This window comes from Rhinolophus sinicus, chromosome 5 (genome assembly GCF_057876585.1).
Source record: "Rhinolophus sinicus isolate RSI-liver-muscle chromosome 5, RSI-T2T, whole genome shotgun sequence".
Lineage (NCBI taxonomy): Eukaryota > Metazoa > Chordata > Mammalia > Chiroptera > Rhinolophidae > Rhinolophus > Rhinolophus sinicus.
The window spans coordinates 11487779-11514053 of record NC_142505.1 but is presented as its reverse complement, the minus strand read 5'-3'; the positions used below and the strand labels follow the sequence as shown (position 1 = coordinate 11514053).

Sequence of the window (26275 nt, the reverse complement as noted above, 5' to 3'; positions counted from 1 at the left end):
TTTACAGTGATTCCAAGTTAACATAAAATGCAAGCCAGGATACTACAAAAGAAGTTGAAAATTACTGCCTACTCAACTGCTTTTAGACCTAAGGATTAAACAGAGGACAATTTGGGCAAACCTATAATCTTATTATTAAATTTTCATGGTAATTCAATCAATGTAATATTTTAGCACTTGTTTTAATCTCTATAAATATATACAAGTTACAGAAATATATACAAGTTACATAAATATATACAAGTGCAGAAAATATGCTGGAAGGACCATGAAAGGAGTCTGTACGTCACAACCTAACTACCTACCAGAGGGGAATGCAGGAGCCTGGTGGCCATCTCCCTGTGTCCAGCCACCACGCACAAATAGCAAAAGAGGTTCAGCTTGGCGCGCGAGGCCCCCATGGTCTTTTCGGTGGAGTCGATCTGTGAGCACACTTGTTGTAAAAAGTCATTCCACTCCTGGTCTTTCAGTAATACTAACTTATCCACTGAAGAGAAAATAAAATATTAACAGTGGGTCTCATGTGAAAAAGGATTATTGGAAATACTACAGGAGAAATCAAATGGAACATAGAATTTCAATAGCTAAGATGAGAACAAAAAAATCATGACCACAATGCCAAAACCCAAATGCTCCAAGGTTGACACTATTTTTATTTACTTCTATACTCATCGCTTTTTCTACCTGTGGAGACTTTTCAAGTATATCAATAAAGAAATATGCTTAAAAAAAGAAAGCAGATGCTTAAAGGAGAGTTATCCTGCAACTGAAAACAAAATGTAAAGTTAAATAAAACTGTACTAAAACAAAAGAGTCTCTGTGCAAATAAAGTCATTTAGCCTTAAAATGTTGGAAAAGCCAAACATGTTATTTGTTAAAAGTTTCCAATGAAATTACTATTAAGCATAACCAGGTTAATATTGTAGCTGAAATCATCTGGGAGTCCTTCCTCCAAAACCCTATGCAAACAAAAGGAAAAACCTAGGAAAAGCGATGCCATCCAAAGTTAACATGGTTTCAGCTGACCTGTATCTTTAAACAAAATAAACTGTAATGGTAATTTGCTAATATTATAGAATTTTGTAAAATGACTCAAAGTCAAGGGGAAAAGGGAAAGAAAATTATTTCAATATATTAATCCTCTAGGTTTTCATAAACAGTGGTTCTACTTGGCATTGTTTATTCAAATTTGAATATAGTTTATTTTTTAATTTACTTTGATTTGATTTCAAATCATAGATTCTACTATAGCTATGACGAAATTTTTCCAAATTAGCTTAACAGCTTTATCAAACAACATACATCAAATTTAATGTATAAAAACATTTCTGATGTTCACCCTAAATAAGATTTTTCATTAGGCAAAAGGAAATATAACAGTCTTCCTGGAAGCATCTCCATCCCCACACCATCCCCACAAACGTAAACCATCTGGCGCCATTCTCAACTGCCCCGGTTCCAACGAATAGATTCTCGATTCTTCATTGTGGTCTCCAACCCTCTGCATCCAGAGGAGCACCATAAATGTTGGAAATTCAACTGGCTCTACAAGGGGAAGGGCAGGAGAAGGGCCCACCCACTTACAGGGAAACTCACCCGGCTTTACAGAACTCTCCCACCCACAAGAGCACAGGGCAGCCCAGGCTCAGCTGAGTGAGGTCAAAGGCTGGCACCAAGGCATCACAGGTTGTTTATAATTGACATAACATTGCCCCAAGAAAAAGTCAGTTAGCAAGGACACAGAAATTTAGCTTCTCGTGAGTAAAATATTCCATTTGCTATTAAATGTCATATTTGTACCTATCTGTAAAGTGTCCATGTGTTCGATTTACCTTTCAGGATCCTACCTGAATGTGCTGGTAGATGCAATATTTTTGAATCAAATTTAATTGGTGGTTGTTTCATGATCTGCAGTTAAAAACAAAAAAAAAACAAAACCTTTTGAGACAGACATCAGTCTCCTGATTCACCTCCTATATCAGATTATAAATCAATGAGGACAAAAAAAGAGTGCTGTAAGATTTGTCACCAAAAGAATAAGAATTCAGTGGTGCCCTTTCAGATTAAAGTAAACAAATGTGGGTAACAACTTATAAAAATAAAATAATTTCAAGTGATAGTTGCCATAGAATAAAGCTTCATGGAAAAAGAGTCACCCTGTCTTGGCTTACTTGTAAGCTAATTTACCTCTAGGTTAAAAATTCAGTCATTCAACAAAACATGTGTTAGGTACCTGCGAGAGTGAGGTACGATATTAAGTAAGGGTTAAGGGGGATACAAAGATATAAAAGACATGATCCTGCTGTCAGAGGATGGGATCTGACAGTATGACAAACATCCCATTAATAAAACATTTGTTAAACAATAAAAAAAACAAAAGATGTAAGTAACAGTGCGAAACAGGCAGCACATAATTACAGACAAACCATTACATTTCACAAGAGAATTTTCTTTTTTTAATACTAGAGAATGCAGCAAGCACTTTATGCTGATGTGGTCAGGACAGGGTTTACGGAAGAGGCAGATGGTGGACTGAGGTCTTAAAGAATGGTTAGAATTTGATGGTTGAATTAAAGAAAACACCATTCCAGGAAGCTGTGACAGCCTGAATGGTAAAGCACATGTGTTTTGGTTTTTGTTTTTGAGGAAAGAGAAGAAAACGTGTAATTGGATTCACATGTAATGGGAACAGCTGGGGTACTTCATCTTCAGGTTTTTAATACACAAAAAAATTCAACCATCATTTCTATGTCTAACTTCCGCAAAATCTAGAGAGCATTTTTTTAAAACCTTTGCTGGTAGTATTCACGCCAGAAATGCAGAACCTCATCCTCATCATGAGAAACTCTTAGACAATCGCAAATTAAGGGACATCCAACAAAATACCTGACTAGTGTACACAATGCCTGACCACTTCAAAGTGTCACGGTCATGTAAGCCAAGGAAAGACTGAGAAATTACCACAAGGCCATGAAAGACAAGGACAGATATGAGAGTAAGGAGACATAATAACAAACTGAAATGTGGGACCCTAGAATGAAAACAAGACTCAGTGGCACAAGGGGTAAAATTCAAACAAGTCTGGTAGTTTAGTTAATAGCACTGTACCAACATTAGGCTTTGCTAACCAAACTATGATCCTGTAAGGTGTTAGCATTAAAAGAAAGTGGGTAAAGGTATATTTAACTTTTTTGGTATATCAGTTCAAAATAAGAACATTAAACAAAATAAAAAAATAAACTGCTACTGACTTTTAAGTTTTCCCAGAAACAACAAAATGTGGTTATAGAATGAAATAAAGAAATAGAGACAGAATATGGTCAAAACATATCACCAATTGTTCTAGAAAGTCCAATGGGAAAATGCCCCAAAACACATTCAGTTTGGCATAATATATAGTTCCTTTGCCAGATATATGAACCCATAAAAAGAAATGGCTCCACTGTGAAAAATAGCTGGGTAATCTATGCTAAATGTTGTCTTTCTAGTAAATAAACAAGCATCCAAGAACCCAATTATTCTAAACTATAATAATGCTCCCCAATGAGATGAGAGGAAACTGTCATAAATTAATACTGAAAAAGACATTAAAAAAGAAGAAAAAATAAAATACAGAATAGATGGTAGGGGAATGTATGCTGGAGACTGGAAATCAATAGAAAACAGAGGGACAGAGAAATTTGTTTTTTTAAGGCGAGTATTCATATCCTAGTAATACAGTAGTACATTCCAAAAGACAGAACAAAAATCACACCAGGTAGAAGTGCACTGTGCTCCATGACTCCCCAAGTGCCCAATATCTCCCACTGCCTACCCTGCAGTCCTGATAACCTATGAAATGGTATGATGTCTGTTAATCTGCCCACCCAGCCAAGCTGGTGGGTGACGCTCACTGACAGCTGCCTCTGTAGCACATCAGCGTCCAGAATATTTGGAGTGATCCACGTTAAGTACGTGTGGAGAAATCAAGGAATCGAGGACTAAGGTCTGAGCTGGAAGAGTCAGTAGCCATTCCTCAGCCCGCTGGACGGATGGGCAGCAGAGGTGGTGCAGAAGAGGAAGAAAACTCACCACTCAGTGAAGCAGAAAGGCAGCCAGAAGAGGCCAGGGTGACAGACAGGGTGGGAGTTAGAAATGTAGACATGGGGCATGAACGAAATAAAAGCAGACCACAAGAGGAACGGGAATGAAGAAATCACCCAAACTTCCGGCCTCAGTGGTTAGTGTGTCTTTCCTCACCTTCGGGTTGTCAATAATGGAGGTGACGACAAGATCTGAGTCTGTGTAGATAAGCTCTCTCATGCGGGATTCCAGGTCCTGCTGACTCAGGTGTTCACTTGTTCCCTGAAACAAGAACAAAAATTAGACTGTTTCTGTAACGAACGAAAAGCTTTAAAAGACTGAGCTAGTAAGATGCTGAGTAAGACACCACTGAAAACGGTCACCTACAGTAACCTACCTCGGTTGCTATTCAAAACACTTTCACAGATAGTTTCATTTGATCTTCACAAAAATCCTACATCGTATATGTCATCATTCCCATTTTTACAGACGAAAAACAAAAAGCTCAGAGAAAGTAACTGAGTTGCTCATGTTTACCACAAAGCCTGGTTTGGACTGGAAAACAGATCTTCTATAGTGAAATGTTCTACACTATGAGGAGGCAAGGTGGTTTTGCAATTACCACCATGATTTTGAATCTTTCATCCACCAACCACTAATCAATTTAATTCTGCTATGCAGAACATTCAATATAAAGTTAAAATTACAGCATGAAAAATTTCAGGCTAAAGTACTAACCTGTTCCGTAAGTGTTAAACATCTACATCTTTATAAAACCTAGTGAAAGTCGAGTTGATACACGATGAAAATGAGTAACTAGATGTTTGCCATCAGTTATTCCCTTGAGATGTTTCTTTGTGCTCTACTTAAGAACTTTTATTCCCGTTGCTATGCCTTAGTATTTCACGTCAGACAACAAAGAAGAGTTAGACTTTAAGAACTTCAATTGAGAGGGCGGCCAGATGGCTCAGTTGGTTAGAGCGCGAGCTCTTAACAAGATTGCCAGTTCAATTCCCGCACAGGATGGTGAGCTGCACCCCCTGCAACTAAAGATTGAAAACAGCGACTGGACATGGAGCTGATGGGCCCAGGAAAACCACACTGTTCCCTAGCATTCCCCAATGAAAAATTAAAAACAAAAATTTCCATTGAAACACGATCAGCAAACTGAAAACCTGAATAAAACAGAAAAGCGAAACAGTGATGTAAAAAAATAAGGAAAATAAATTATCCATAACTGAGGTGGGACATGGATAAAGAAACAGATTAGCTAATAAAATTCCTGAAAACCAAGACCATCCTTTTGCAACTTAAAAGACAATCATACAAAAAACACATTAAGAATAAGTAAGGAGGTACTTGGTAAAATATTTTTTAAGAACACATTTAAGAACGTGAACTTTCAAGACAGAAAGACTTGAAAGAAAAGCCAAAAATGAATCAACTGAAAAATTCTTAAAATCATATAAGAATTAGTAAGGTAGACCAGTTACAAAATTTATATGTAAAGATTAATATCCTATAAACTGAATGCATACACAAATAGGCTATAAGAATCAAATATCCCATTCACAATAGCAAAATTTAAACAAAATGCTCAGGAATACATTAAGTTTTCAAAAAATTGCAGTGAGATCTCATTTACTAAATGAAAAATATTAAGCTATAAAATTTTGTTCCCTTGTTCGAAAATGAACATGTATATTTATATATATAGAATCAAAAGTAGAGATATTAAAATATAATCAGTGATTGAGTAATTATAAGTAGTTTATTACTTTCTTTGTCCACTTCTACATTTTCCAAGTTTTCTACTTATTATATAATATTTATAATTGAATTTAAAAAGTATCATTAAAAAGTTATAAAACGGGAGTGACGTCATAGCAATGGCGGCAGCGGGGCGCACTTTTTGAGTTCTCCGTCGGATCTTATCAGAAACGGGAAGCTTATAACCCATCAAAGGACTCTGCTCATCACGCAGAACAGCGAAGAGACTCGCGCAGGGATTTCTTGCAGGTGGGGAAAAATTGGGCGAGCAGGGGAAGAAGGAAGGGAGCGGAGCGGAGACACGCCGCACCTGCGGCGGCGGTGGGGACGCGGGTTGGGATCGCGGTCCACACCTGTGGCGGTAGAAATTCGGCCCCCACCCTCGGGTTGTGGAAATCTGCTCCGCACCTGTGCCTGTGAAATTCCAGCCCACACCCACGGCTACAGATACGCAGGATATCCCAGGACGGAGGAGAGCCCGGAAGCCACGAGGTGGGCGTTTTGCCCTGCGTCCCACAGCGGTCCTCTCCCGCTGCAGGGGCAGCATATCCAGCATTAACTTCAGCTAATAACCTCAGTTGGTCCTTGGGCCGGACAAGGAACACAGACTCCGTGCCTGGGCACCTTCCCCCGCTCTTCTGACCCTACCCCCGCCTTTCTAGAGACTTGATCTAGCCCCTGCACTAAGGAGCAGCGGCAGATTACAGAGGCGCCTTGGAGCCCCGGCTCCGGGAAGACAGGCGGGCCCAGGGAGGAGGCTAGGAGCTGGGAATCTTCCGCCCCCAGCCACCACCTTTTCTGGCCTGCGGGAAGAGTGTTAAGACAGCGGGGCTGGGAAAGAGAAGACCCCTCCTTCCATCCCCAGCCCCCACCCTTTCTAGCCAGCCTAGAGCGGGGCAAACACATCCCCAGCTGCAGAGACGCAGGGGTTCCCAGGAAAAAAGAGAGAACACAAAAGCCAAGTGCCGGACTCTACTTTGCGTCCCACAGCAGACCTCTCCCTCCCGCAGAGGGAGGATATCTAGCATTTGAGACTATTAAACTCCATACCTGGGCCCCTCCCCCCGCTCTTCCAATCCTACCCCCACCCTTCCAGAGACTTAAACTGGCTCCTGATCTGAAGAGCAGTGTCAGATTACAGAGGAGCCTTGGGGTTTGGGCTAAGGGAAGACTGGCCGCTGGCTTTGGTCCAGGGAAGAGGCTGAGAAGAGTGTGGTTTGCCCTGGACTAGGAGACAGAAGACTCATCCACCCCCAGATACCACCGTTTCTGGCCTGTGGGTGGGGTGTGACACAGCTGGGCTGGGAAAGAGAAGACCCCTCTTTCCATCCCCAGCCCCCACCCTTTCTGGCCTGCCTAGGGCGTGGCAATTACATCGGCGGAGGCACTCCCAGGGATCAGCAGTAAGTGGTATATACAGCACTCAGCTTTCAACAGCTGAGGAATTCCCTGCCGGCCACACACACACACAGGGAAGAGGTGCCCTAAGACTCAGGAGAGCTGGACACAGGGCTGGTGGTGCTATTCTCGGTGTGCATATGTGCCGGCAAGGGCAGAAACTGCACTGACTTTGTAAAACCTACTGTCCAGACCCCTCAGCCCCACGCATCTAAAGCTGCAGCCTCAGAGTCACTCTGGGCATCAGGTGACCGGCTCTACCTGCACAATACGCAGGGGATTACTTGGTGGGCTTAAGCCACAACTGGCGCTGTCTTTTTTTTTTTCTTTTTTTTTTTTTTTTTTTTCTTTTCCTTTTCTTTCTGTTTTGATTTGTCTTTATATTTTTGACATCTTTGCCTGTGTCGAGTGGGGATTCTGTGCTACAGCAGAGAACAACTTGGAGATTACTTGGTGGGCTTAAGCCACAACTGGCGCTGTGTTTTTTGTTTGTTTGTTTGTTTGTTGTTTGTTTGTTTGTTTGTTTTTGTTCTGTGTTGATTTGTCTTTATATTTTTGACATCTTTGCCTGTGTCGAGTGGGGATTCTGTGCTACAGCAGAGAACAACTTGGAGATTACTTGGTGGGCTTAAGCCACAACTGGCGCTGTCTTTTTTTTTTTTTTTTTTTTTTTTCTTTTTTTTTTCTTTTCTTTTCTTTCTGTTTTGATTTGTCTTTATATTTTTGACATCTTTGCCTGTGTCGAGTGGGGATTCTGTGCTACAGCAGAGAACAACTTGGAGATTACTTGGTGGGCTTAAGCCACAACTGGCGCTGTGTTTTTTGTTTGTTTGTTTGTTTGTTGTTTGTTTGTTTGTTTGTTTTTGTTCTGTGTTGATTTGTCTTTATATTTTTGACATCTTTGCCTGTGTCGAGTGGGGATTCTGTGCTACAGCAGAGAACAACTTGGAGATTACTTGGTGGGCTTAAGCCACAACTGGCGCTGTCTTTTTTTTTTTTTTTTTCTTTTCTTTTCTTTCTGTTTTGATTTGTCTTTATATTTTTGACATCTTTGCCTGTGTCGAGTGGGGATTCTGTGCTACAGCAGAGAACAACTTGGAGATTACTTGGTGGGCTTAAGCCACAACTGGCGCTGTGTTTTTTGTTTGTTTGTTTGTTTGTTGTTTGTTTGTTTGTTTGTTTTTGTTCTGTGTTGATTTGTCTTTATATTTTTGACATCTTTGCCTGTGTCGAGTGGGGATTCTGTGCTACAGCAGAGAACAACTTGGAGATTACTTGGTGGGCTTAAGCCACAACTGGCGCTGTCTTTTTTTTTTTTTTTTTTTTTTTTTTTTTTTTTTTTTCTTTTCTTTTCTTTTCTTTCTGTTTTGATTTGTCTTTATATTTTTGACATCTTTGCCTGTGTCGAGTGGGGACTCTATGCTATAGCAGAGAACAACCTGGAGATCACTTGGTGGGCTTAAGCCACGACTGGCGCTGTGGTTTTTGTTTGTTTGTTTGTTTGTTTGCTTGTTTTGTTCTGTTTTGATTTGTCTTTATATTTTTGACATCTTTGCCTGTGTCGAGTGGGGACTCTGTGCTATAGCTGAGAACAAACTGGAGATTACTTGGTGGGCTTAAGCCACAACTGGCGCTGTTTTTTTTTTGTTTTGTTCTGTTTTGATTTGTCTTTATATTTCTGACATCTTTGCCTATGTCGAGTGGGGGTTGTCGATTGTTTTTTTACATGTGAATGTATTTGACTTTTTCCTTGTTGTTATTGTTGTGCTTGGTGATTTGCTTTGTTCTGTAATTGCCCTACCAGTGCCCAGCTTAAGAGGCACAAGATTCAACATACCCAGCGGCCAACTCCAGGCCAAGCCAGAGTACTACCGGGTTTGACCTACAAGTGACACACTCAGAGGGGATTCTTTACAGGCACATAGAGGCCAAAGGGCAAACCACATCTAAGCGGTCAATCCTCACGCAGCAGAATACCCTGCGTGGGCAAAGCCAAGTCTCACAACTAGTCAGCCTAGGAGTTAACTCCACCTACTCACAAGCGAAAAGCAATTAAGGATCTTCTTTAACAGGACAATATACACAACACAAGAGTCACTTTTAGAGCACACGCAGGGGAGGAGAACGAAGTAGTGCAAGTCAAATATAAAGGACATTTATTATATACTAATCCAGCAAGAACTAAGAACTCCAGGGCACCTATCTAATACATCGAAGCAAACACAGAGAGTCAGCCAGAATGAGGAAACAAAGAAACATATCCCAAATAAAAGAACAGAAGAAACCTTCAGAAATGGAACTAAATGAAGCAGAGGTAACCAAACTGTCAGAGACAGAGTTCAGAATTCTGATGATAAGAATGTTTAAGGAACTTAGAGAGGACATCAAGAAGGATGTAGAAATCATAACGAACAACCAGTTAGAACTAAAGAACACAGTTACCGAAATAAAGAACTCACTTGAAGGAATTAACAGCAGGTTAGATGAAGCAGAGGATCGAATCAGCGACTTAGAAGACAAGTTAGCAGAGATCACCCAAACAGAACAACAGAAAGAAAAAAGAATAAAAAACAATGAAGATGGTTTAAGAGACCTATGGGATAACATCAAGCGCAACAACATGCGCATCATAGGAATACCAGAAGGTGAAGAGAAGAAACAAGGGATTGAGAACATATTTGAAGTAATAATGTCTGAAAATTTCCCTAACCTGATGAAGGAAACCAACATACAAGTCCAGGAAGTGCAGAGAGTTCCAACCAGGATAAACCCAAACAGGTCCACTCCAAGACACATTATAGCTAAAATGGCAAAGATTAAAGACAAAGAGAGAATCCTAAAAGCAGCAAGAGAAAGACAGAGGGTTACATACAAGGGAACTCCCATAAGACTATCAAATGACTTTTCTGCAGAAACATTGAAGGCCAGGAGGGAGTGGCAGGAGATACTCAAAGTGATGGAAAACAAAGGCCTACAACCTAGGTTGCTTTATCCAGCAAGGCTATCATTTAAAATCGACGGGGAGATAAAGAGCTTCCCAGAAAAGAATAAGCTAAAGGAATTCATTACCACCAAGCCAGCATTGCAAGAAATACTAAAAGGACTTCTGTAAATAGAAGAAAGACGAAAACAACTTATCCACAAATTTAAAAATGGCAATAACTATGTACTTATCAATAATCACTTTAAATGTAAATGGTTTAAATGCTCCAATCAAGAGACATAGGGTGGCTGAATGGATAAGAAAGCAAGACCCTTGTATATGCTGTATACAAGAGACTCACCTCAGATCAAAAGACACACACAGGCTAAAAGTGAAGGGTTGGAGTAAGATATTCCATGCAAATGGAAATGAGAAAAAAGCTGGAGTTGCAATACTTATCTCTGACAAAATAGACTTTAAAATGAAGAAAATATTAAAAGACAAAGATGGACACTATATAATAATAAAGGGGTCAATTCGACAAGAGGATATAACCCTAGTAAACATCTATGCACCCAACATAGGAGCACCTAAATATATAAAACAGATATTGACTGACATAAAGATGGAGATCAACAGTAACACTATCATAGTAGGGGACTTCAACACACCTCTGACAACAAGGGACAGGTCTTCCAGACAGAAAATCAATACGGAAACAACAGCCTTAAATGACACATTGGACCACTTGGATTTAACCGATATTTTCAGAGCATTCCACCCCAATGCTGCAGAATACACGTTCTTCTCAAGCGCACATGGAACATTCTCCAAGATAGACCATATGTTAGGCCACAAAGCAAGTCTGGATAAATTTAAGAAAATTGAAATCATACCAATTGTCTTCTCTGACCACAGTGCTATGAAATTAGAAATGAACTACAGGAAAAAGACTGGAAGACACACAAATTCATGGAGGCTGAATAATATGTTACTAAACAATGAATGGGTCAAACAGGAGATCAAGGAAGAAATCAAAAGATATCTCGAGACAAACGAAAATGAAAATACAACGACCCAAAATCTATGGGATGCAGCGAAAGCAGTCCTAAGAGGGAAGTTCATAGCACTGCAGGCCTACCTAAAGAAACAAGAAACATCACTAATCAACAGTTTATCTTCACACTTAAGGGATCTGGAAAAAGAACAACAAAATAAGCCCAAAGGGAGTACAAGGAAGGAGATAATAAAGATCAGAGCGGAAATAAATGAAATAGAAACCAGAAAAACAATACAAAAGATCAATGAATCCAAGAGTTGGTTCTTAGAGAAGATAAACAAAATTGACAAACCTTTAGCCAGACTCATTAAAAAAAAGAGAGAGAGGACCCAAATTAATAAAATCAGTAATGAAAGAGGAGAAGTGACAACAGACACTGCAGAGATACAAAAAATCCTAAGAAATTTCTATGAGCAACTGTATGCCAACAAATTTGACAACCTGGAAGAAATGGACAATTTCCTAGATGCATACAACCTCCCAAGGCTAACTCAAGAGGAGACAGAAAACCTGAATAGACTGATTACCACCAAGGAAATTGAATCAGTAATCAACAATCTCCCAACAAACAAAAGCCCTGGACCAGATGGCTTTACAGGTGAATTTTACAGAGCGTTCCAAAAAGAATTGTCACCTATTCTCCTCAAACTCTTCCAAAAAATCCAGAGGGAGGGAAGACTCCCAAACACTTTTTACGAAGCCACTATCACCCTGATCCCAAAATCAGACAAAGACACCACAAAAAAAGAAAACTACAGGCCGATATCGCTAATGAACATAGATGCAAAAATCCTCAACAAAATACTAGCAAACAGAATTCAGCAATATATTAAAAAGATTATACACCATGATCAAGTGGGATTCATCCCTGGTATGCAAGGGTGGTTCAACATCCGCAAATCAATTAATGTGATACACCACATTAACAAAATGAAAAATAAAAATCATATGATCATATCAATTGATGCAGAAAAAGCATTTGATAAAATTCAGCAGCCATTCATGATAAAAACCCTTAAGAAAGTGGGAATAGAGGGATCATATCTCAACATAATAAAGGCTATATATGATAGACCCACAGCTAACATCATACTCAATGGGGAAAAACTAAAACCATTCCCCTTAAAATCAGGAACAAGGCAAGGCTGCCCACTTTCTCCACTTCTATTCAACATAGTGCTGGAAGTTCTAGCCACAGCAATCAGACAAGAAAAAGAAATAAAAGGCATCCAAATCGGTAAGGAGGAAGTAAAACTGTCATTATATGCAGATGATATGATACTATATTTAGAGAACCCTAAAGACTCCACCAAGAAACTATTAGAGCTGATAGATGAATTTAGTAAAGTAGCAGGATACAAAATTAATATTCAGAAATCAGTTGCATTTGTATATACCAATAATAAAACATCAGAAGGAGAAATTAAAAAAGCAATTCCGGTTACAATTGCTCCAAAGACTATAAAATACCTGGGAATAAATTTAACCAAAGAAGTAAAAGATCTGTACTCAGAAAATTATAAGACACTGAAGAAAGAAATGAAAGAAGATACAAATAGATGGAAACACATACCATGTTCATGGATAGGAAGAATTAATATAGTTAAAATGTCCATACTGCCTAAGGCAATATATATATTCAACGCAATTCCTATCAAACTACCAACGACATTTTTCACAGAAATAGAACATATAATCCTAAAATTTATATGGGATAACAAAAGACCCCGGATATCTTCAACAATCTTGAGAAATAAGAACAAAGTGGGAGGTATAACAATACCTGACTTCAAATTATACTACAAGGCTACAGTAATCAAAACAGCATGGTACTGGCATAAAAACAGACCCATAGATCAATGGAACAGAATAGAGAGTCCAGAAATAAATCCATGCCTATATGGCCACTTAATCTATGACAATGGAAGCAAGAATGTACGGTGGGGTAAAGACAGTCTATTCAATAAATGGTGCTGGGAAACTTGGACAGACACATGCAAAAAGATGAAGCTGGATCACCTCCTTACACCACATACAAAAATAAATTCAAAATGGCTTAAAGATTTAAATGTAAGATCTGAAACCATAAAATTCCTAGAAGAAAATATAGGAAGAAACTTCACAGACATTACCCGGAGTAAGATTTTTACTGATATATCCCCTCGCGCGAGGGAAGTAAGAGGAAAAATAAACATGTGGGATTACATCAAACTAAAAAGCTTTTTCACAGCAAAGGAAACCATCAATAAAACAAAAAGGGATCCTACTGATTGGGAAAAGATATTTGCCAATGATATATCTGATAAGGGGTTAATATCACAAATTTATAAAAAACTCACTCAACTCAACTCCAAAAAAACAAACAACCCAATTAAAAAATGGGCAGAGGACATGAAGAGACATTTTTCTAAAAAGGACACACAGATGGCAAACAGACATATGAAGAAATGTTCAACCTCACTAACCATTAGAGAAATGCAAATAAAAACCACAATGAGATACCACCTCACCCCAGTCAGGATGGCTATCATCAATAAATCAACAAACAACAAGTGCTGGCGTGGATGCGGAGAAAAGGGAACGCTGGTGCACTGTTGGTGGGAATGCAGATTGGTGCAGCCACTATGGAAAACAGTTTGGAGATATCTCAAAAATCTGAAAATGGAACTACCTTATGATCCAGCAATCCCACTCCTAGGTATCTATCCGGAGAAATCCAAAACTCCAATTCAAAAATCTTTATGCACTCCTATGTTTATTGCAGCACTATATACAATAGCCAAGACCTGGAAACAACCGAAATGCCCATCAGTAGATGACTGGATTAAGAAACTGTGGTACATTTATACAATGGAGTATTACGCAGCCATAAAGAAGAAAGAAATCTTACCATTTGCAACAACATGGATGGACCTAGAGAACATTATGTTAAGTGAAATAAGTCAGAAAGAGAAAGACAAATACCATATGATCTCACTTATATGTGGAATCTAAAGAAAAGAATAAGTGAATGAACTAATCAGAAACAGTTTTGGAAAAATGGAGGAAAAACTGAGGGTTGCTAGATGGGCAGGGGGGTGGGGATAAGGGGAAGGTGAGAGGTTTTGGGAACGTACAGAGGGATAGTGGATGGGGGGAGGGGGGTTCACACAGTGTGAGGGATATAAATGATAAATGTCTAAGTTTTGCTTTGTCTTGTGCACCTGAAACTAATTAATAAAAAAATAAATAAATAAATAAATAAATAAATAAATAAATAAAAAAAAAAAAAAAAAAAAAGTTATAAAACGGTTGGCCGGTTAGCTCAGTTGGTTAGAGTGTGGTGCTAATAACACCAAGGTTGGTGGTTCGATCCCCACATGGGCCACTGCGAGTTGTGCCCTCCTTAAAAATAATAATAATAATTATACATATCTATATATACATATATATATACACATATATATGACAAACTTCCTTACAGTACTTATATAACTACTGCTTAAATATTTTCAATAAAATGATTACATATACTTAGACAGCTCTGGCAGTAACTATCTCCCAGAAGAGATTCAACATCTACCATATTTCAGAATGTATTTTTTACTTTTACACTGATTTTCTACCTCCCATATAACCAAACAATTATTAGCAGAGTGAGATTTTATTATAACCCGTTTACATTTCATTTCAACGCAGAAATAAGCTTCCCACGGTCCAAATGAATTTCACATTACATAAAAATTACAGTAATAACTGAAAGCAATTTTCTTTCTCAACCAGTACATACAATAAAAGATAACTTGGGAAAAAAATTTTAATTCAAAATGTTTCTTCAAAGCAAATGTGATTGAAAGAAATTAAAGATGACCTAATGAAATAGAAAAACATCCTGTGTTCGTGGAGGAAAACTTGATATTGTTAGGATAGCAGTACTCCCCCAATTGAGAGCAATTGCTATCACAATCCCCAGCTGGCTTCTTTGCAGAAACTGAAACTGACCCTAAAATTCATACAGAAATGCTAGAGACCCAGAATAGCCAAAACAAACTTGGAAAAGCACATAAAATGCAAGAACCATCCTTTCTAACTTCAAAACTTACTAAAAAGTTACAGTGATGCCAACAGTGTGCGGCTAGTATGAGGAAAGACATATGGATGCACAGGACAGAACTGAGAGCCTCGAAACACACCTTCACATTTACAGTCAATCGATAGTCAACAAAAATGCCAAGACCATTACATTAAATGGGGGAGGTGGGGAAACAGTCTTTTCAACAAATGGCGCTGAGACAACTGGATATTCACACACAAAAAAAAATGAAGCTGGACCCTCTACTTCTTGCCATATATAAAAATTAATTCAAAATGGATTACAGACCTAAATGTAAGATCTAACCATAGACATAATTCTTCATGACCTTGGAATAGGCAATGGTTCCTTAGTTATGACACCAAAAGCACAAGCAACAACACAAACAAAAAAGGTGAACTACTACAGCAAGATTAAAAACTTTTTTTGTGTGTTTCAAGGAAACCACCAAGAAAGTGAAAAAGACAACGCACAGAATGAGAGAGAATGTTTGTAAATCATTTATCTAGAACACATAAAGATTTACCACAACGCAATAACTGGGCGATGGGTGTGAATAGACATTCTTCCAAAGAAGATAAACAAATGGCCAATGAACACATGAAAAGATGCTCAACATCATTAGTCATCAGGGAAATGCAAATCAAAACTATAATGAGACAATTTCGCACCCACTAGGATAGCTGTAATCAAAAACAGACAATGCAGCATTATTCACAATTGCCAAAAGGTTGAAAGAACCTAAGTGTCCATCAAAGGATGAATGAATAAACTGGTATATACACACCATGAAGTATTATTCAGCCTTAAAAAGGAATGAAATTCTGATATGAGCAACAACATGGATGGACCTGGAAGACATTATGCCAAGTGAAATAAGCCAGATACAAAAGGCAAATATTCTCTGATTCCACTTATATGAGGTTACAAGGCAAATTCATAGAGACAGAAAGTAGAATAGTGGTTATACCCATGCTGGGGGGGACAGGGAATGGGTAGTTATTGTTAGTGAGTACAGAGTTTGTGTGGGATGATTAAAAAGTTCTGGAGATGGAGAATAATGATGGTTGCACAGCAATGTGAATGCACTTAATGCCACTGGACTGCACATTTGAAAATGGTTAAGATGGTGTATTTTATGTAACGTACATTTTACCATAATTAAAAAAAAAGAAAGGCGGACAGTATCATGTTTTGGTGAGGATGTGTAAAAATGAACCCTCATAGACTGCTGGTGAGAATGTAAAATGATGTAGCAGCTTTGGAAAATAGCTTGGCAGTTCTTCAAAAGGTTAAACAGAGTTACCATATGATGCAACAATTCCACTCCTGAAGATATACAGAAGAATTAAAACACACCCACACAAAGACATGTACACCAATGTTCACAGCAGCATTCACAATGGCCAAAAGGTGGAAACAACCCAAATATGTACGGACTGATGAATGGAAAAATAAAATGTGGTATATACAACACAATAGTACTTGACAATCAAAGGGAATATAGTCCTGACACAAGCTACAATTTGGATCAACCCTAAAAACATTATGTTAAGAGAAAAAAAGCCTGTCACAAAAGATCACATTGTCCTATTCTATTTATCCAAAATGTCAAGAATGGTCAAATTTATAAAAACATATAGCAGATTAGTGGTTGCCAAGGGCGTGAGGGGAGAGAAACTGGAGGAAATAGGAGAGTGACTACTAATGGGTACAGGGTTTCTTTGTGGGACGATGAGAGTATCTAAAATGGACAGTGGTAATGGTTGCCTACCGCTGTGAATAAACTCAAAGCCCATGAATTGTACATTTTAAATGAGTGAATTACATGGCATGTCACTTATATCTCAATAAAGCTGTTATCAAAAAAAAAATAAATAACCTAAAAGTACTTTCTAGAAAAACCAATGGTAATCAAGGAAAATGACTTAATTTTAATTTTGTAATTGTGAACATAGGTCAGAGAACAACTTGCAATTATTCTGCTGAATTTCTATTATCATATACATATATATATATGTGAGTGTGTGTGTGTGTGTGTGTGTATATATATATATATATATTTAATATTTTTTTAACATATATATTTAAAAAAAAAAAAAAAAAAACCTCCCCCATCTCTGTTCACCTGGGCCAAAGAAGTCTTCTGTGGTGAATTCTGAGTCAGAGCCTCACCAGGATTTAATCCCACTGCAGTGCTAGTTCTTGGAGTAGGACGAGAACTGAAAAATAAATACCAGTGAGCATTATGCAGATTTCAGAAACGTTATCCTCTGTTTACTATATTCTGGGGAAAAAAACACATCTCATAAAAATGGTAGAATATGATGATTCATTACATAAAAACTTTATATAAAAAAAGTTTAAACTTTAATTTATGTTTACATGACACTATTATTTTTATAACTGTTTTTAAAGTAGTTTCCTGGCTACTTTATTGTTTCTTTACAGCTTCTATGCTATAGTCAGTATTTTCTGTTTTAACTAGAAAACTTAAAGCATTGCTTTTATTATTTTTTAAATGCCTGTTAGTGTAAGCAGGGTTAACATCATAACTTAGATCAGATATTCCACATTGGATGGATAATACTTACAATTTTAATTCAGAAAATGTTTGAAATGGAAAATTACCTTGGAACCTACTAAGTAACAAGTTGCAATGCATCTGTTTGTAATGACTCCTCCTACAGGTACCAGTAACGGTCATATTCTCAACAGGCCACTCCATTACCCCTGGGTCTCTGATTTTGAGATTTTCACATTTTATGAAATTCTTTCACTCAGATGACCAGGGTTTTTAACGAATTTCTTCAAATTCCCAACTATCAGAATTCTCACCTCTTTCACTTATTTACCTGTTTATTCATTTTTTAAATAAGTACTCACAAAATATGCCAGAGATTGCACATTTTTAAAAACCTGAATTTAAAATATATAAGATATACCAGGCGTGCCAAAAAAAAAAAATGTATACAAGCGGACACTCTGGTCAACGTTGCTCAAGCAGTAGTTCGCCATAATTAGAAGTGTCTGGACGCTGAATTTTGAGCACCTCTTGTAATTGCAAAAGTCAGACGTGACTTGTATTCCTCTTTTATTATCGATATATTGAGTATTACAATTTTAATACATTTTCCTTTCTTCAAATATGTATACATTTTTTGGGCACCCTCCATATATAGATGCATTTAACATACGCTACATTTCAATATGGGTAAAACAAATCAGGAAATTTTAGTTTATTATTATAACACCTATGTCATTAAATAAAACTATTTCTCTATGAGACTAAAACTATGAATAAAATATAACACCAAATTTACATATTAAAATTTTAAATACATTATCACCTTAAAACACCATTCTAATCTTTTTATTATTCTGATGATTACAAACATTATTCAAGCCTCCCATATAAAACATTTAAAGAAAAACACAACCTGTTCTTTTCTATAAGTCTTTATCCAAATAAAGAAACTGGACTTCTGAAATTTTAAATTCAATTCTATTTCAAGTGGAAGTACAGAATAAAGCAGTTTTAATCCTTTTTTGAATAGGAAAGATAAGTGGGTTGGGTTAAAAAAAAATTTAAACACATAGCAAAATCTACATTCAGCCAGCACTTAACAGTAACTATGAAGATAAGAGAATGAAGCTGGATTTTGGCAGTCACATCCCGCCCTGTCCTTTGTCTCTGTGTAACATGGTTTGTCAGCAAGACAACAGATGCTGGAAGACGATTTAACATTCATGTCGCATGGATTGCTCACTGCTCTGTCATTGTTTACATACCTGAGAAGAAACATGGACTCATTCAGGTGACCCCCAAGACTACTCTTAGGCCGCAGTTCAGTTGGATTTTCTGTGGCGGGAAAGTAGAACATTACCCACAAAGCAACAGAAGGTCAAGAGCAGAGCATAATGCAGACAGAGATTTAGAGAGAAAGATAACACAAATGTGGAACTCTCAGAGATAGCATCCTAAGCAGTAAGAAGGTGTGTGAATGAAAGCTCACCTAGTCTCATAGAGTGACTTAGCGGCTGACCACTCCTCTCTCCTTTTGCTTGTCCACTCTGAGGGTTCTTCAAAAGCTCCTTGGAATCTTGTGGCCCAGAACCCTCCATCATGTTTCTGCTGTTCAACAGGAGAAAGTCAACACAAACTCGCTTTTGAGCTATCTATAGTTCTTCTGTGTAGAACATAAAGGTTGGGAAGGATTAATTAAATCACACTTGACATGTGGCAAAGCCATAGAGTTAGAAAAGTAATACTTTTCATTAAGTAGCTAAAATGAGCATTTACTATATATAAGGCATTGTACTTAACCCTGAAAGATAAAAACCAGCAGGCAGACCGGGGAAGTAAGCCAGAATTCGAAGTACCAGTAAACGAACAGTTTCCCTTTTATTTTTCCCCTTAGAGTATTGCCCGGCCTGGGCTCCAAGGTAGCAAGTACAGACGAAGGAGCCCCAAGAGAAGCCCTCTATTTCTGTTCCAAGGAATAGGAAAGGAGACTCCTAAAGGCCAGAACAGGGGAAATCCTTAGGTTTTCTTTTTCCATTTTGTCCTGCCCCAGTCTCCAGGTAATCCTGCAACAGCTGGTTGGGAACAGCAGCTGCTTCTGGCCAAGTGCCTCAAACTCTGAGGATGGGGCATCCTCTTCTCTAACCAGAGAGCTATGATTCCAAGAACATGAGGCAAATACCTGCGGCTCTGCTTTTTTTCCCTCTCTCACTGTCCTGCCACTGGGCTCCAAACATGTCCAGCAAGACATAAAAACTATAATATGCCATGACTAAGTAGGGTCTATTGTGGGAATGCAAGGCTGGTTCAATATTTGAGACCCAATTTATGTAAGAGTCCATAATGAGAGTCTAAAGAAGAAGCCACATGAGCATATCAACTGATATGTAAAAGCATTTGATAAAATTCAACATTCACTCAAACTGAGAAAGGGCAGCTACAAAAATCTCCAGCTCATCCTTCTTAATGGGGAAAGCCAGAATGCTTTCATCCTACAATCAGAAACCAGGCAAGGATGTTCACTTCCTTCACTCCTGATTCAGTACCTTACTGAAAAAATCCTAGCAATAAGACAAAAGAAAGAAAATGCATAGCGATTAAAAGGCAGGTGACGAAAAGGTCAGAGGTGGGCTGTGACTTGCTGACACTGATGGACCAGAGCTCGTTTTCTAGAGTTCCCACAGAGCCTAATACATTGGTGAGAGCATAGCTGAAGCTCACTGGATCAGAGAAACTCACGTTTGGGAAAGACATTCAATAGAATTCAGACTTCTCTACCCAATACACTGACTTTGCCAAGATTAAAAGTAAGAATCAGACAACCATTTACCACTGAATGAGTTGGGGGGTGGGGGAAGTCAGTCAATTACCAGCACTTCACCTCTATTTAATTACCTCTCCACTTGTTCTTTTCTACATACCACCATTTTTGGAAGTGTCCTGAGCTAAGAAAACTTTATAATAAAAATAAAGTATATTAGTCAGGATCAGCCAGGTTGTGCTGTGGTGACATACAACCTGCCAATGCCAAGGGCTCAGAATCTCATAACTTCATGTCTCACTCATGAACATGGCCACAAAGGCTGGCAGGAAAGCTATGCTCACTGCAGTCACTGAAGACCCGGCCTGACAGCAACTCCGTTTTGACATTTTCTAACCAATTACCTTATCAGGAGAAGTGTGGCTCTTAAATGTTTCTATCTACAAATAACACATACCACTTCTCACATTTCATTAGCCAAAGCAAGTCACATGACCACCCCTAACTTAAAAGGCAGAATTGAGATCCTACCATGTGCTTGCAAGGTGAAAAGCCACTTATATTTGGTGAACAGAACTAATGACTATCATACTAAATCAGTGACTGGAGAATAAACAACTGACCAGAAAATGAACAAATTCAAGAACACAAAACATGTCACTGACGCTGCATTATTAGAATAGTAATGGGAGTGTTTAATAACCACGACCCACACACAGGTAAGTTTATCCTACCTGACGTTGGAATCCTCAGGGCTTGAGTCCTGGTCTTTTCTAGTGAAAACATCCTTCCAAAATGAATGCTGCAGTAGGCCTGCCCAAGTTAATCTTTACAAAACATAAATGTTAAATTTTTTATTTTAACATGATATACCACAGAGAATCCCAGAATGTTTCCCAATTACATATATCAGAACTGACAATTTATAAATATCTCCATATAAATGTACCTTTGAGATTGTTTCATACTTTACGCTTTCATTTTAGTATGCAATTAAACTCTTAACAACAAATAATTCAAAAGTAATGTAGAAGCCTGAAATGGTACAGAATGAGAGTTTGACAACTCAGTATTACAAGTTTCAGGGTTCATGTTCCATGGAGCCTGACGAAAACACTTTGGGTTCTCAAAACAGCCTATGAGGGAGTCTCTAAGTATTTTTAAATTTTAAAGTAAATATATCAGGTATTATCAATCTATAATTCTGTCACCCTTCAAGTCCCAAGAGTGGCTAGATTATTCTAGGTACCCGACCTATTACACACATTTCATTTGCAAAACTTCACTTTTAGAACTTCATTCAGCAATAAACAAAACAACTTCATGACTACATTCAGTCACACCTCTGTTTAACAGTCAACTGTGACCTACCTAGTTTACCTACAGTAAAATGACTTTAGGCTATAGCTAAAACCCAGCCTCATTTTCAAAGCATTAAGTTTTGCTACGAATAGATTATGTCTCTAGGTACACTCATCAGACTCATCAGAAAGGTTAGGCCTCATTGCTATTTTTAAAAATATAATAATTTATATTTGATTAATTTCATCATTCAAAATTTCTGTATTGAAATGAAATCTACTTTGATCAAAATTCACACACTAATAATAAAGAGAAAGAATTTGCCACCACATACAATACCCCTTTTTAAAAGGGCTCTTAAAATTCACTAACGGAGAAATAAAAATTGTCAACGACATAGAATTTCTTTCTCATCCGTCAGATTGGCAGAAGTTTATAACATTAGCAAAGACCACCAGAGGTAACAGCGGTAGGGAAAGAGCTTTCTAACATCGCTAGAAGTGTGAAACAGGGCATGTTCCTAGAAGGCAGCAAATGTACCAAACTTTTCACTGTTCTCAGCCTCTGGCCAGCAACCCCACTTTGAGAAATTTATCCAAAACAGATAACTGTCCAAGTTATCAACAATGACAACAAAAATACACAAAAGGCTAGTTACTGTAGCACTATGTATATGATAGTCTAAATCAAGAAGCACTCTAAAAATAATAGGTTATCAAATGTGCATTCTGTAGCCATTTATAATGACTAAACAGATATATAGAAAGAAAAAACTAGTTTATGGAGTGGTCCCATTTACATACACAAAAAAGCATATAATACAGGGTTATAAATATGTGGAAATGTAGATATGCCATCCTAAATTAAGTATATTTATATCCTATCAAAAGATGTCTAGACGTATCTACCAAAATAACACTAATCCTAAACGCATTCTATTATAAGCATAGGAGGTTTGTCCTACAACTTATACAGGAATCACCATTTCCCTCAGCAGGTTTTCCCTCATATTTAGTGAAGATAGAGAATGGATTCTTTTATATGCTACACTAAATGTATTACTCATTTTGCACCCTGAAACAGAGATCCCCAATACTGGCTCAAACATCCCCCATTACCCCAGTTCTGGTTAAGTGGCAGAACCAGAACTAGAAACCAGCTGCTCCTGTCTCCCAGGCCAGGGAAACCGCCCCCCACTCCCCGCTGGCCCTTCCCCCTGCCCTCTGCCGTCCCATGCCACAATTTCTAACTTACTGACATCGCTACAACACAGAAAATTCACACGGTGCCTATTATCCTGTCACTTGATAGCCCCATTACATGACTGGACTATCAAAAATATATCGCATTAAAATACCACTCAGTTAGTGGTTATTACGTTAACTGTCTTAACAGTATCATCCCTAGTTCAATAGTCGAAAACAGTATTAGCCTGAAATCTACAATGGAAAGAAATAACTGCTGGGATTTGGGACTTGCAAGAAAAATACTTCAACCTACTAGGCCACTATTTAATACATTGAGAAAATGACTTTAAAAATTCCTCATGATTAAAAACAACTGCAGAGAGAAACTGCTCAATGTAGATGTAGGTTTCTTTTCTAAAAAAGGTAATTTGAACAACTCTCTGTATATTAAGAACAGTAATATTTTAGAAGTGCATGAAAGAAAAAAAAGATTCCAGTATTTCATTCATATTTTAAAATACAACCCATACATACCTTTTCTGAGGATCTTTTTGAAGTAAACCATCAAGCAAACTAATAAAATCTGAAGAAGCTTTAGGAAAAGAAGAATCTACATACAAATTCCCAAAAAGAAAAAAAAAATAAGTACATGAATACATACCCTACATCAACATTTAAAGTCATACTATTTTAGGCACATAAATTATTTTTAAGACAACTCTGAATCTATTAATAACAATTACAGCCTCCATTTAATGAGGGGGGAAGGGGCATACAAACAAAAAACATTTTGCCTTAGACCACAAAAACAATGAATCTCGAAAACTAAGTTTCGACTGACCTCTAAAATTACTTTATTGAATAATACCAGTAAGGGCTGCCAGCCTAACAAACTCATGCCCTTGTCTTCAGCTATTAATTACACCTCCTTTTCTGAGGTTGTCTCAACTTGACTAACTCTGTTTTATAATACACTGTGATTTAAATACTTGCAATCCCTCTATTTTTTTAACAGAAAAATAATAAATGTCACAATATTATGATCCTGTCCAATTTCATTAAACTCCAAGTTTTGTCTTTTGGAATTAGACAGATATATACCATGGCCAAAGTATCAGTAGTGGTTAAGAGAAGTGGCCGTGAAGGCAAGGACCAGCCATCACCAAGCACCCCAAGTCAAAGCCATCAAAGCAGATGACACCGTTGGGCACTCTGACCCCATCCTGATGAAGAACACTGTGAAAGAACTAGGCTTGGGCCTCTGACCCCATCCTGATGAAGACCCCTGGAAAGAACTATAAGCTTAGGCCTCTGACCTCAGTCTGATGAAGACCCCTGTGAAAGAACTAAGCTTGGGCCACCAGCGGTATCTTCACCAGGCCTCTGACCCCTTCATTCTCAGATTTCTCTTTCCTGCATAAAAATCTTCAACTTATAGCAGACAACAATAACCAATATGGTTTTTAAAAAAAAAAAAAGAAAAACAGAAGTCATCATTATAGGAAATAGGAATGACTGATTTCTGCAAAAACTAAGAAAGTTAATGAAAGAAAAAATGAGAAATGCAGCTTTTTGTTTTAAAAAATACAGACTATTTTCAAAATATCAAGCGTTTTAGTTTTTTTCGGCTCAGACGATTCTTGAAATACTGAAAATATTCTGTATTCCTAGCTCTTCCATTAATTACCGCTGGAAGTGTTATTCTTCTAAAAACTCACATTATTTTTTGCAAAGTTCTGTTTTCATTTATGTGTCATAATATTCACTTTTTTGTGTGTGGTGCACTGCAAAGTATTTTATTATGCTTGTGCCTTTTATTTTTCTTTTCTTTCCTTAAAATTGTTAATGGTAGGTTGTTATATTAATCACAATTTATACGATTAAAGTTCCAACACTTTTAAAGTACTACAGATATATCTAGTTCAAAAGACTTTAAAACTTGTCAGGGTAGCATGAGGATTCATCAAAATAAGGGCTGAGAAATGCCTGATTTGTTCCTATTCAAACACTAATTAGAAATAACCACAAAGAACATGAGTCCTAATTAAGTAAATGGTATATACACAAAAAAATAAAAGTTTGAAGTTTTCAAATCTTTAAACCAGACTTCTTTGATATAGGAGCACAAAATAATTTGTTTTTAAATGAGGGAAACTATTAGCAGTACTTCATTTTCCATTTCAGTATCTTTTTTAAAAAATGGCAAAAGAAATGCTAACATTTCTAAAAATATCGATTTGGGACTACTTATAAAATATAAATTGGGGGGTTAAGAATCAATAAAAATAAACTTTGGATAAAAGTATACCTTTAGATGGTATAAAATGTAAATTAACTACATTTATAATTTTAAAAATCCTACCTTTTGGAATAGGTGGCAAAGGATCTTCATAAAAAATCTTTTCCATTAATTCTGAAACGCTCTCTGAGAAGAATGGAGGCTTTCCTGAAATTACATGAAAAGTTGCCAGGTAAACAATAGTTTGCTAACATCAATAATTCTAAATAAATCTCAACTGCACATAGCTCAGGATTATACAACTTATAAAACATATATTTATGTAGCAATAACTAATTATTGAATGCCTAGTACATACTAGGCATACTGTCTAGTAATTTTTGCTCCAAAAGACATATTAAGAGCTGATGGTCCGGCTAGGTCTTATTTTCGGGGAAACACAGTATATATGTATTTTTATATTTCTGCAGTTCAAAATTTGTCATCCTCATAAATATACAAACTCACATATGGACGATGACCAGTGTTCAGAGGGCTGCATGGGCCACTGCACACGTCGGACTCATTCAGTCACAAGTACCTTTTACAAGATCTTCTACCAATAATCAGGTTTTAACAGGCAAATTTTAACATTCCAGATGAATTATCATGAAAATGCCTCTACATCAAAAACTTCCTAAGAACTCCGCCTAGACATCAAGCAATCCAGCCAAAATCAGTACATATAAAAATTTAGAAAAACCAGCTTTTTCACATCTTATAGGTAAAATGTTTGCAAATTGCAGTTTTAATCTGTGTTTATGCAGCTCTGATTTTAAACTGAACCAGAAAGTAATCACCTGAAAACATCTCATAAAGCAGACAGCCCAAAGACCAGAGGTCACTGGTGATGGAGAAGTCGGTACCCCTCACAATTTCTGGAGCTGTATATATAAGCGATCCTAAAAATAAAGCAGCAAAAAAAACTTTGTTAGGCA

General features: G+C 37.5%; 1 protein-coding gene across 3 annotated transcripts in view; it reads right to left on the bottom strand.

The window, feature by feature from the left end:
• Positions 1-26275, bottom strand: part of ULK4 (unc-51 like kinase 4) — a 406057-nt gene that overhangs the window by 361783 nt on the left and 17999 nt on the right. For all 3 annotated transcript variants that reach the window (XR_016021270.1, XM_088798237.1, XM_088798238.1), the window contains exons 6-15: positions 26138-26239; positions 25422-25505; positions 23594-23669; positions 21305-21397; positions 19302-19420; positions 19078-19147; positions 17414-17507; positions 4240-4344; positions 1848-1908; positions 306-487 (exon numbers count right to left, since the gene is read on the bottom strand). Coding sequence is in view for 2 of the 3 variants with exons in the window: in XM_088798237.1 (XP_088654363.1) it covers positions 306-487; positions 1848-1908; positions 4240-4344; positions 17414-17507; positions 19078-19147; positions 19302-19420; positions 21305-21397; positions 23594-23669; positions 25422-25505; positions 26138-26239 (986 nt within the window). In the remaining variant the exon portion in view is untranslated. The remainder of the gene's footprint in view (positions 1-305; positions 488-1847; positions 1909-4239; positions 4345-17413; positions 17508-19077; positions 19148-19301; positions 19421-21304; positions 21398-23593; positions 23670-25421; positions 25506-26137; positions 26240-26275) is intronic.